Source organism: Amblyomma americanum, chromosome 10 (assembly GCF_052857255.1).
Source record: "Amblyomma americanum isolate KBUSLIRL-KWMA chromosome 10, ASM5285725v1, whole genome shotgun sequence".
NCBI lineage: Eukaryota > Metazoa > Arthropoda > Arachnida > Ixodida > Ixodidae > Amblyomma > Amblyomma americanum.
This window is the reverse complement of record NC_135506.1, coordinates 29556078-29568518: the sequence shown is the minus strand read 5'-3', so window position 1 is coordinate 29568518 and position 12441 is coordinate 29556078. Positions and strand designations below refer to the sequence as shown.

The 12441-nt window shown below is 42.9% G+C and overlaps 1 protein-coding gene across 1 annotated transcript; it reads left to right on the top strand.

The window, feature by feature from the left end:
* Positions 1–333: 333 nt before the first annotated feature.
* On the top strand, positions 334–7592 carry LOC144106208 (uncharacterized). Its single transcript, XM_077638945.1, has 2 exons — positions 334–544; positions 4767–7592. Exon 2 carries the CDS (start codon positions 6911–6913, stop codon positions 7505–7507), a length of 597 nt encoding a protein of 198 aa, XP_077495071.1. The 5' UTR covers positions 334–544; positions 4767–6910; the 3' UTR covers positions 7508–7592.
* The last annotated feature ends 4849 nt before the right edge of the window (positions 7593–12441 follow it).

Here is a 12441-nt window from a genome sequence, read left to right as displayed (position 1 = left end):
GCATCGTGTAGCACTAAAAAATTATGTTGTTATGCCTCTAACACACGTGCGCACATGTAAACTTTTTTAGATGCAAACGGGCAGCTTTAGTAGCCCCTGTACCGTGTTCACCATCACTTGCGTTACAAGAATTTAGTCTTTATTTAGGTGTTTCTTTTATTTAATAAACATTATAAAAGTGTTTTTGTAGTTAACATATTTACTGCAACATACTTTTTTTTGTCGTAAAAAAATACAGTGAATAACTTTGTCTCTAATTAATGCAGTAACCCTTGGTGCCAGTGACGCCAGCAAGGAAGATGTTATTTTTATTTATATTGGTTCCGTGTACACCGTGTGGTCGCTGGTCGGGGACGCGCGGCGTTTGCTTTGGAAAATCTTGTTTTGAGGCAGAATTTGATTGTATAAGTGCACCTGCTTCTATGCTAACGGTCGACATGTTCCCCACAGGGCGTTTAGTTAGCTCTGTGCGCGAGTGCTCCCACGGCTACCACGGCCCTCGGACCGACGACACATCGTTGGTGGTCGCTGGCGTGGGGGGCACGTGAGTTTGGCAACACGAAAATATCGGTCCGCTCGGAGCAATCGCGAAAAGCTCAAGACTAGCCACTTGGAAGTTCAGTTTGCAAGACATCAATACTTGGCTGAGGGCTGGAGAATTTTCATTGTTTTTCCTGCTAGCGTATTTACAGCGCTAATGTTTGCTGTCAGCTAGCCGCGCTTGTTTCAACGTTGTGGGTTTTTAAAGTGTTCAGTAAGGAGGTGTGAAGCGCGATTGAAGTGTGGTTAAGCCGGCGGAGTGCGCTTTGCTGTGCATCTACGCAGTCAACACGACCCAGTGATGTCTCGCGCGCATCTCCCGTTCACTGTTTGTAACTGTACGTGCCATTAAAGTTATATGGTGTCAGCAAGACGTCATGTAGAAAGGGAAATGCGCCAACACCGCTGTTTTTTCAACAGAGAGCAAATCAGCATTCGGTTCTATTTCCAGAATGCTTGCTTTTCAGTGCGCGCACACACCTTTGGTTGAATGTTACAGTAGGATAAGAAGCGGCAAAGGCGGTTAATTCGTGGTAAATCCCCTGTATTGCTCGCATGTCGGGATTAAACATAGGTTCGCCACAAAACAATGTAAACTGGGTTATACCATTGGCTGAAGGGCCTCCTTTGATGGGCATTTGCCACTTGGCTCTATAGCTGTATCCAGCATACCCCGATGTGTTTAGAGCAATCCCCCAAGGTGGAGTAAATTTGTAATAAGGGAGTAATTACTCATCAGCATCCACCAAGCTATACGGCTGCAAAGGAAAGCTACACAGCTTTATCAGAAACTTCGTAGTTAAAGAAAAATTCGTCCTGGTCCAGGGTTCGAATATGGGACTGAGCCTGACTGGGGTCGGTCTACCAGCTGAACCAAATGAGCTGGCCAGGAAGGCTAGCAGATAGATGGCAAGGCAAGGCCAAATTGATCGACAACTCGAAGCAGGAACAGTATAGTCCAGTGTGTTTAGGGGAATCTCCCAAGGTGGCATAGATTTGTAATACAGAAGTAATTATGTGTTAGTATTTCATTTCATTTATTTACTCAGAGGCCGATCAGCATTACAGAGAGGAGCTGGTAACTAACAAAATTACATGTGTAATAGGCAGACTAATTAGGATGGTTATACACAGCAGACTTGAAGGCGTCGGGTGCAGTGATAGACACGACAGAGGCGGAAGGCAGTTCCAATATGTGCTAGTTTTTGGAGAATAAAGATTAGTCCAGCAGCTTGTAATGCCAACTTTGAAAGGGTGGCCCATGTGGGAAGAAAAGTTTTTAGGGATACGAAAAAGTGATTGTTTTAGGCATTCATTGATGAAATATATTTTCTGAAAAACACAAACGAGAATTACGCCGGCGTACGGAAAGATCAAGAAGATTCAATGTGCTCTTCATAAGTGTTACACTGGCTGAAAGTGAATAATTAGAAGGTATAAAACAAGCAGAGCGATTTTGGATGGTTTAAAGGCGATTTAAAGGTGAGTGATTTGGTGTGGGGATCCCAGACAGAACAGACATACTGTAGCTTCATGCGGACTAGAAACTTGTATAGAAGTAGCTTTAGAGACATAGGAGTGAGGGAAAAATTACAGCGAAGAAAACCAAGTGTTCGGTTAGCATTATTAGTAATATGTATTAGAATTTTATACTTTTGCTTTTAGGAAGTAAGAATCAATGCAGTCCTTAAGAAATATTTTTTGCATGTCTGATTCACTTTTTATGGGTTTTATCATTTTTCTTTTTTATAGCATAACTACCTGATTAGAACTGAGGAACTCATTATGATATTGAAAGTATGATCACTAGAATGTCATCATCACGAGCCTAATTATGTCAGTACAAAGGCCTCTCCCATGTCCCTCCAATTCACCATGGCCTGTGCCAGCTGCAACCACCTTATTCTTGCAAACTTCCGAATTTCATTTGCCGATCTGCTCTGATGCCACCTGCTACGTTTGCCTTCTTTTGAAGTCCAGTTCATTACCCTTAACGACCGTCGGTTATCTTGCCTCCACATTACATTCCCTGCCCATTCATCTCTTCCTGATTTCGACTGGATGTCATTGACTCCCATTTGCTCCGACTCTGTTCCCTTCCTTTCTCTTAATGTTGCTCTTCCCATTTTCCTTTCTGTAGCTCACTGCATTGTCTAATTGCAACCCTTTTAATTAGCCTCCACGTTTCTGCCCCGTAAGTGAGTATAGTTGAGCCCGTATATATCAAACTCTAAGGAGATTGTGAAATATTTTTATATATTGATAATTCGGTATAAACAATACAAGAAAAAGCTGATGACTAAAAGCATAATCTGCAGTTGAGAAATACACCCGTCTTTCATATGTCATCTCTGGCCTAGGACAATTTCTGCAAAAATTAGGACTCAATCCCAATTCCGAACCATCTGCACTCCTGTGATGTTTCTTTCATTTGCCAGGTTTTAAAGGGGCTCTGAAACACCTTCCAAAGAGAGCACATTAATTCGTTCAGTTACTGCATTTGGTTTTTACGAACACCTGAGCCAAATAATACACTTCTTCACGTGCGAAAGTTGGCAAGCCCTTTCTGGCAACTTTCATACTTGCACCCTACTCTGTCACATGCTCCTGCATATACCCAGTTCAGAAATAGCGATTGGTTAGATTCTTTCAGACGTCAGGCAGCTGCCATGGCCAGTAAGCCGCATAGTTCCGGCGGGTCAGGAAGCTCCACCCATGGCAGTGGGCCCGTCAGATGAATGCCAACCTTTCAGCGTGCAAAAAGTGACATGAAGAGAGGGAAAGGCGCGAAGACGCTGAAATTCAAATTTTGACTGCAGATAACTCAGCTTCTACAAAGTGCATCAAATAAATTCTTGCTGGAGGATGTTCGTGAAGCGGCGTCCTTTAACATCCCAGGCATGCCGCAACTTTAGCTCATCTCTGCAGTGACCGAACCTAAAGCTATCAGCTTGAAGATGCATCATTCTTTGTTTGAATTCATAAGTTTGCCATGAGGTGCACTTGCTTACTTGAGTACTATGCCTTAATACGGCTGCTGGAGCATCTGCTGGTTTTCTCAATTCCTCCTGGAAAGCAGGAAGCATGCAGAGACACAGACAGATTGGGGAGACATATCCAAGTGCTGATTAGGATGTGGAAAAGAGCCCATTGCACAAGAAATGGGCTCCATCTTTGACTTGATTTTCATGACATGTTGTGATACTTAGGTGTATCAAGGACATGCGACATGTTTTTCCAATGTGAAGCTTCTGGTTATTGTTTTTAGACATTATTCGTATTATTGGAATTAGCTAAATAAATATGTCTGCTGAAAAGATAGTGTGTGCTAGAGTATGAGTACACCACATGTATTGGACCTTTCGGGTATCTATGTGGGTCTTATATGTTGACTGATAAGTAATATACTGTTTTTGTGTGGGGCTTAATGCAAAACACACAATTTCTGTAATGCTTCTTCAATAATTTGCATTCAGTTTTGCATTGAAACAATCTCACTATGCATTACCAGTTTGCCCTGTTTCAGAAAGAAGACATGAGCTTTTGCACGCTGTTCAGAAAAGAGAATTTTTCAACTTTTTTCCGGAACCAGTTGCAAGAAACAGGCACATTTTGTTCTTACTTGCTTGGAAACGATGATAGGTTGGGTGACATCGAGTGCCTAAATCAGGAAAGCTAAGTACACTAATACCCGGGGAGTTTTTTTTTTGCATTCCATCTATAAACGGCTGATTTACTGTGTACCAATGTGCTTGCTGGCGTACTCTGCGACACTGTCAGAAGTAAAAAGTCATTAAAGTATGGAGTCAGATATTTTGATGAATTTTTCTTTTTCACTTGTCATGCATCCCTTAAAATGCTAGAGGGCAGCACAGTGGACTAATCATAGATGAAACACTCTTGTTTTTTATGCTTACAACCTAATGAGCTTTTGAAAGTCCACTCTTTCAGCTTGAGAAACACTTCTTTGTGCTTTATGTGTGTACGATTTGTGAAAGGATCATTGTTCCTAGTGTGAAGGAATCTCCAAATTTATGAAGTGCCTAAAGACAGAATCAGCTGATGTGATTGCTAGTTTTCTGCCTTTTTTTTTTCTCGTCTCCCCATTGCTCTAATACTTCATGCAGTTACCTTGTCTCGGGATTTGCATCTGATGCAAAAGAAAATAGAAGCTTCAACTTGTTACAGTTTTTTTAACTGACTGTTGTCTCTTTTTTTTGTTTCAGGCCCCGTCTTCACAGCAGGAAGACATGTTATCCAAATGTGTTTTCATCATTACATAACATCTAAATGTCATTCAGGAATTAGTACCTCCTTGCAATTTTGATCTTATCGGTGCTTTCGGGAGTAGTAATGGTAGAAACTGTTCTGGCTGCTGTGAAATTTGTTACCAGTGCTGTTTTCATGGTTTTATGAAGTTTTTGCTAATACAATTTACTTTTGGTTGCTGGCCCCATTTATGCAATTTTGTTTATTTTTCTGCTTTGAATTTTAGGTGTTACAGGTAAAGACATTTGGCTGTTTAATGTGCAGTAATCATTTGAAAGAGCCTGCAACATTGTGTTCACTGCCATGATAGCTGCCTGTCATTGCTTGTGAACGAACATTGCAGCTTATTATAAGATAAGCATACACTTTGTTTCGTGTTTTTAGGTTACTGCGAAGTGTCAAACAGTTCTTGTAGCAACTATTATGTGTGCTGCAAATCTGCAAACCAATATAAGACTATGCATAGTTTGTTTAGTTTACACATATGTGCAAGTTTTATGACTGCAGCTCTAATCACTGTTCTGTCTAATCCTTTAGCTTGCTTTATGTATATAGTCCTATATTTGAATTACAGTTACATAGTGTGAGCTTTTATGTGGCGAGAGGTTTTTGGATTGTGTGAGCTAGTGTGGCATTGGGTATTATCGTTCTATGTTGTTATGAGTAATACCTGAAGGTGCTCTTTAAAATCAATTATAACTATAAGGCGTGCAATCAGACATGTCTTTTGTTGTTGGAGGTGGTATTCCAGGCTTGTGCATGCTGGTTTGCATGTTTGAAAAAGTACTAATTGCTTGCTTGTTGAGAATATATTTGCGACAAATGGCTTCATGGCATTCTTGAGACCCGGTGTTCGGCCATCTGACTGTTCAAATGAACAAGCAGCTTTAATTTCAGCAATATTTTTTTAAATTTATTTTTGTTAGTTTGCATGCAGGTTTTCACAGCTAAGATTGTTTCTTTATAAACGACAAAAGAGTGCAATTAGCCTCTATGGGCTCAACACGAAAATTGCTAAAAATTACTGCATGCTGTCAACCTGTTCAGATTTTTCTGATACTCTGTTTATTTGTGAACCACCAGCTTGTTGTTGCATCTGTTGTGTGATCTATGTGCTGGGTATGAATACTTTATGAATACCTTTACTTTATACTTTTATGGTATGAGTACTTTATACTTTTTAGGATAAATGAAATGTATTGTTTACTGGAAAGTCTCTCTAGTGCTTTCATGTTTAGTATAGCCACTGAGCAATTATAAGCCTTTCAGTTCATGCCCTTTGTAAAAGTGCACCTCATTACCTTTGTCTAATGTAATTGCTTGTACAAATGAATCTCATTAATTCGAACTCCCAGTTTATTTGAACTGTCATATTGGTTCTGTCAAAATTCAGTTTAGAGCATCTGCTTCGTTTCATTGTTGCTCTCTATTTTCTTCCCATGCACTTCTCTTGGCAAGGAACCACTATTATTTCTTTAATTTGGCGGTCGCAGGAAAGGCTCCATGTTGGGCCTTTCCCGCATGAAACAGCTTAGCATGCATCGACACGTCCCCCGGTGCATTTATGCACACAACGCAGTTCTTGCAATCCGGCTGCCTTTAATTCGATGTTTGTGTAATTTTGAGAAATTCGCGGTCTCGTGCAAGTTCATAATTTCTAGGTTCGACTAATATATACCGCACTAGCTAATGAAGACTTGCAAAAGTTGCACTTTTTCAATGTCCCGCATTTACCTCGCCCACTCCTCACATACTCTCCGCAAGTGCTGAGCTGTTTGCAGTGCACTTTTTTAGCTACATCTCTTGACCACGAGAGGGTAATGTTTTTTTGGTGTAAACTTTCATTTCAGGTGATGTTGCAGAAGTCAGCCGTGGTGCGCAGGGTCACAGAGAATTTTTCGTCCTTGATCCTGCTCCTCGGCAGCCTCCAGAAACATCACTCCGTGCCACCATCTCTCCATCTGGGGACATTTATGTCTATGTCCACCCCGTGAAAGCGGTTTCCCTTGCCGAGTTCGTGAACACCGTCGATGTTGTTGAAGTAGTGCCCACGGTACCAATTTCTGCCAAGGGGCCTCAAGTCTCTGCACCGCCATGCCAGATGCCCGAGGTGCAATTTACCGATAACACTGTCTCTTCGGACCTGTATGTGGCGACTGGCACAAGAGGTAATGCACATGCTGTCGACGACAGTTCTTTGGACCAGTTTGCAGAGACTGGCAGGAGAGGCGAGGAGCACTCATATAGCGGCCGACAGGGTACCTTTCCACAGCACAAGCACACTTGTGCCTTGTGCCCTTTTTCGACTCCGCACCGCAGCGTCATGGCACGCCATCGGCTCTTACACACGGGTGAGAAACCACACAAATGCGAGGTGTGCGGCCATGCATATCGCCTGCGCACCACTTTGGTGGCGCATCTGCGCACGCACACTGACGAGCGGCCGTACAGCTGCAACATGTGCCCACGTACCTTCCGCTTCTCCACTTCATGGCAGCTCCATGAGCGCACGCACACCGGCGAGCGGCCGTACGTGTGTACTGTGTGTGAGCAGGCCTTCACAACGCTTGACAGCATGAAGCGCCACATGCGTATTCACACGGGCGAAAGGCCGTACAAGTGTGACTTTTGTAAGATGGCATTTGTGGACTGGGGCTGCAAATGGCGCCACATGAAACGGAAGCACGCGGCCGACTAGAAACCTGCTTGACCAAACAGTTGCACTGGTTCCCTGACTGTGCTGGTGCCTCTGTGCTCATTAAAATATAACTGTTTTTCAGGAAGTGACATCAGAGAGTTTTGGCAAAGCCATAAGTCTAGAATGGTTAATACGGTAACATGTTGTCATTGCTGCCACAGCCATGCTTGCCTTGCCTAGCCGCAAGCAAGTGGAAGTTGGCATGTACTTTGCTGGGACTTACTTTCCTTCTAGTAGCTTCGTTTGATTTGTCAACAGTTATATGTCAATGTTTGTTTAGCATTTAGCGCAGCAAGAACAACCTTTTCTTCAGTGATGTTCAGGGGAAACAGCATCAAAAGTGACCCCGAAGAAAGTACTAACAAAAGCAAGCAGCTGTCTTAAGTGAAGCCGTTAGGATTGTCACATCTTGGCATGGAAACAGAGCTTTTTTCTGAATACTGAGAATGCACTATAAATTCACAATTATGCACTGCAAGATTATTGAGAGCTTGTCTTGCTGTGATCTAGCTTTGTTGCTGGTAAACACTGCAGATTGGTTGTATGTACTTAAGGCTTTTCCTAGTGTTTCTTGTTTGTTTGCTTAGTGGAGAAGTGGCCCCTCTTGTATGCAGCATAAGTGGTGTGGATAACATCAGTAGTAAAGAAAAGCTGTTAGGCACCAAACGGCTGCTTTTTATCTGCATCTAGGCAGCTGAAACGAATGTGTGCAGAAGCTTGTTGAATTCATGGCAAAAGCAGTCTGCACTGGAAATGTGTGTATTTATTAAATACGTTTGAAATTTACTCAATGCCAGTTTCTTCATAGTTTTCCTGCTAGCACTTGAAGAGCAAGAAATGCCTCATTCAAATGACAGGTAAGGTAAACTCTGGGAATTCTTCCATTTTGTCTGCTCAGTCGGTCAACTGATTCTTATTGCGTTCACTGTGTTTACAGTTCCAAGAGTAAGTCTGAAATGAGTTGCTAAATAGTTGGGGCCTAAGGCTGCCATTACCTTGGTGACAGTGCAACGTCGGGAACATCACCACTCATATTCTCAGCACCGTGTTTACAGCCATACGAATCAATGTTCTAGTGGCTCTCCTTTATATGTAAACATATAAATTAAATATCTTGCCAGATAATTATGATACTCTGTAATGCAATAGAATCTCGATAAGAATCTCACAGGGCCACAAAAAATATTCCTATCATCCAAAGCGAACAAAAATTGGAGGAAACTCTTTAAGCTCTCCCTTAGGGTATGATGCGATAGCGTAATGGGTTAATTCCCATATGGACAGAATGTCATTCTCTACTTTATATACATAGATTCCTGGGAGTCCTGAAACCCCTCCTGGCGCATTGGTGCAGTGGTTAAGCAATGCGCCACTGCCCTGCGATGGCAGGTGCTGCCATCGGTGGGCATCGTGCGGCCCGTTTGCTCTTCCCGGGCGACCAATCATTAATTTAAAGGAGTATAGACACGTAATTTTGGTGGCATGTTTTCTTCTCTACAATGATGTGAAGGACACTACTACGCATGAATCACTATGTGATATTCTCCTATGATGGCTAAATAATCTATAATCAAATTTTTCTGCTGTGCTGTTTCGGTTTCAACAGCCGAATGAGGACTGTGACGTCAACGTGTACTTACAGGTCACGTGAGGCATAGAAAAACGTCCATATAATCGCTGCTTCACCGTTTTAATTTACTGCTCTGCTGAAGCCATCCTTCCTCAAGAGCCGGAATGACAACGGATGTGGAAGCAGCGATTATATTGCAGTTTTTCATGCCTCGTGTGACCTGTAAGTACACGTTGACGTCACAGTCCTCATTCGGCTGTTGAAACCGAAACGGCATGAGAAATAAATGCAATTCTAAATTATTTAGCCGTCGTAGAAGAATATCAGGTGGTAATCCATGTATAATAATGCCTTATGTATCATTACAGACGAAAACACGCACCCAAAATCTAGGTGTCTATACTCCTTTAACTGCCACCTACCACGATGGGCGGTTTGCTCACTATCCAGTGGGCAGACTGAAGAAGCCACAAGGGCACGTGACCTAGGTGGGCCACCTGCCAGAACCATGCCCGTGATTTCTCGCTCACTATCTCGACGTTGGATTTTCTGAGCAAAGGGGCACCCAAGGGAAAAAGCTTGAGTGGCCTATTGATGGCCCTTGCTGGCAGCCAAGCCCATGGCACGAGCTCGGCAAACCAGCTCGGATAATGAATGGGAATTGGCATTGGCCTTCCTAGAGTCGATCCCTGCTTGACACCGGGCCATGCTCAGTCCTGCGACAGCGTAAGGATAAATTAACTTTTTTACTACTCTTGAGTACAATAGAATGGCAGCTGTATGAAATGTCTAAAAAATCGTAAATCCTAATTTGCATTTTCTGTAATTTAGACACAAAAGAGAAAAGAATGCAGCTGATTATAACGTAGTAGTTGATTGGCCCTATGTCGACATATTAAGGGTGAAATCAGAATAGTAATAGTATCACGCTCACGAAGAAGACACGTATAACGACAAGCAGGTGCAACACGCAGATCAAGCTCGAAAAGTGCTATAGAAACTGGAAGGGGTCATGCAGCACCAACATGCTGAGCATATATACTCGGAACAAATAATTTCCACAAGCTTATACTTTAGATCTCCTCCTGTTTACGGACCATGTTGCAGATATCTTCTATTATAAAAAACTTAATTGGCTACTGTGTCCTCTTTGTCACGTACATTATGCAAACATGGCTCACAACCATGTAGCATGCGTGTGTCATGGAGGCGATACTTCCGTATATTTGAAAAAAAGTTATGCCGGCTATTATATGTACGATCAAGATATAACATGTAGTGTTTAGGCTTGCGACTGCACCCTAATTACGCAAAATTGTCTCAAAACATAACTGACGTGGTTGGTGGCCAGCAGTGACCTGGTGTCGGCTGTTTGCTTGCCTACGTGTTGGTGGCTAACTATTTCCGGGAATTTGCCATTTGCCGGTTGTTTACCTTTCGCCAACCACTAGCCTACATATTAGTTGACCAGCCGTTGCTCGACGCTGGCTTGAGGTTATTCGGCTGAGGACATTGGCTATCAACTCAAGACCGGCGACTTGCGAATCACCGACCATTGGCCAATTTCTCTTGGGTGTACCGCATTCCTCTATTCTCCATTTCATGTCTCGAAAGAACGTTTTATGGCCTTTATCTGGGCCTTGTTTTTAGAGCGCAGCTTTTAGCACCGGTTCCTGCATTGAGCGGCGTGGCCTGGCTCCAGCTTTGGCGTAACTGAGCGAACGAGGAGCCCATCGGAGGACGAAAGAGCGAACGCAGAGGCGTACTAAAGACTGCGATATCAAAGAGTGCGCGACGAGGAAAGCTTTAGCATGGAGGCAGGTCGTGCAGCGGCTGCACTCCAGCCTGCTTCCCGCAGGCTGATTAAGACATGATTAAAACACTATGAATACATTTCCACAATCACATGAACTGGAACGCCCAAGTTGATTCCGTCGTCGCTCATCTGTCATGGTGTGTTGGTATTCTCGCTAAATTCCGATACTTCCTTCCTGTCTCAGTCAAGTTAAATATATATAATGCCATTTTTTTGTTTCATTTAAACTACTGTTTTTCGGTGTGGGGCACTACAACAGAAACAAATATGCATAAAATTTACATGTTGCAAAAGAAAGCTGCATTGCTAATGTTGATTACCACACCCCTACCGATCACTTATTTTCACACTACCGGATTATGCCAGTTCATAGCTTATACCAATATCGCTTAGCAACCAGATACAAAAAATCTCTACAATATAATAATCGAGGGTTTCTAGACATGACTTGCCTCACTCAAACTGTACCAGCTTATACTCTGCGCAATACCGAAAAATGGTTTATTCCTTTTTGCCGCACCAACTATGGGAATCAAATGTTACGTTACAATATGCCACAATTATTAAACCAATTACAGTCGATGAATTTCAATTATTCAAAAAACAGCTTGCGTGAAATTAGAGCCATCTTTACGTAAGCAATAAAACGCTGCTTCAGTATATATATATTTTTTTGGTGTAAAAAAATATCTGTGTCTGTGTAAAAAGTTTTGTCTGTAGTGCTGACTGATCTTCCGATGTTTGCAATCTCTTACATAGTACTCATATTTCCTGCTGTATGCCATGTAAAGGGGGGTCCGGGGGTCCCTCAAGTGATCTGTGATCACTTTTTACCCAGACCTACCCACATCTATGATGTAAATAAAATAAACTTGAAGGCTCTCAGCTACTGAGCCAGAGTACCCGGATTCGAACCTGACCGCAGTGGCCGCGTTTCGATGAAGGCGAAGCGCCAAAGGCGCCCGTGTGCTGTGCGATGTCAGGTGATCGAAATTATTCCGGAGTCCTCCACTACGGCACCTCTTCCTTCCTTAGAGAGGAGTTCTATAGTATTAACGAGAGGGTAGTAGCTATTGTGATTAGGCTCAATAGGAGGTACAAGCTGAAAGTGGTGCAGGCCTACGCGCCTACATCCTGCCATGATGACGAGACCGTTGAAAGTTTCTATGACGACGTGGAATCGGCAATGAATAAAGTAAAATCACACTACACTGTACTGATGGGGGACTTCAATGCGAAGGTGGGCAAGGAGGAGGCTGGCGACCACGCGGTAGGCGACTATGGGATAGGTTCTTGAAATAACGGGAGAGTTATTAGTAGAATTCGCAGATAGATATAATTTGCGGATCATGAATACTTTCTTCCGCAAATGAGAGAACAGGAAGTGGACCTGGAAGAGCCCCAATGGTGAGACTAAAAATGAAATCGACTTCATATTATGCGCTCAACTTGGCATCGTTCAGGATGTGGCCGTCCTTGGAAAGGTGCTCTGTAGCGACCACAGAATGGTAAGGTCTTGAATTAGCTTAGACTTGAAGAGGGAATGGA

What these genes read in the sequence shown, in the direction of transcription:
- LOC144106208 (XM_077638945.1), top strand. Translation starts at nt 6,911, where the DNA reads ATGCCCGAGGTGCAATTTACCGATAACACTGTCTCTTCGGACCTGTAT.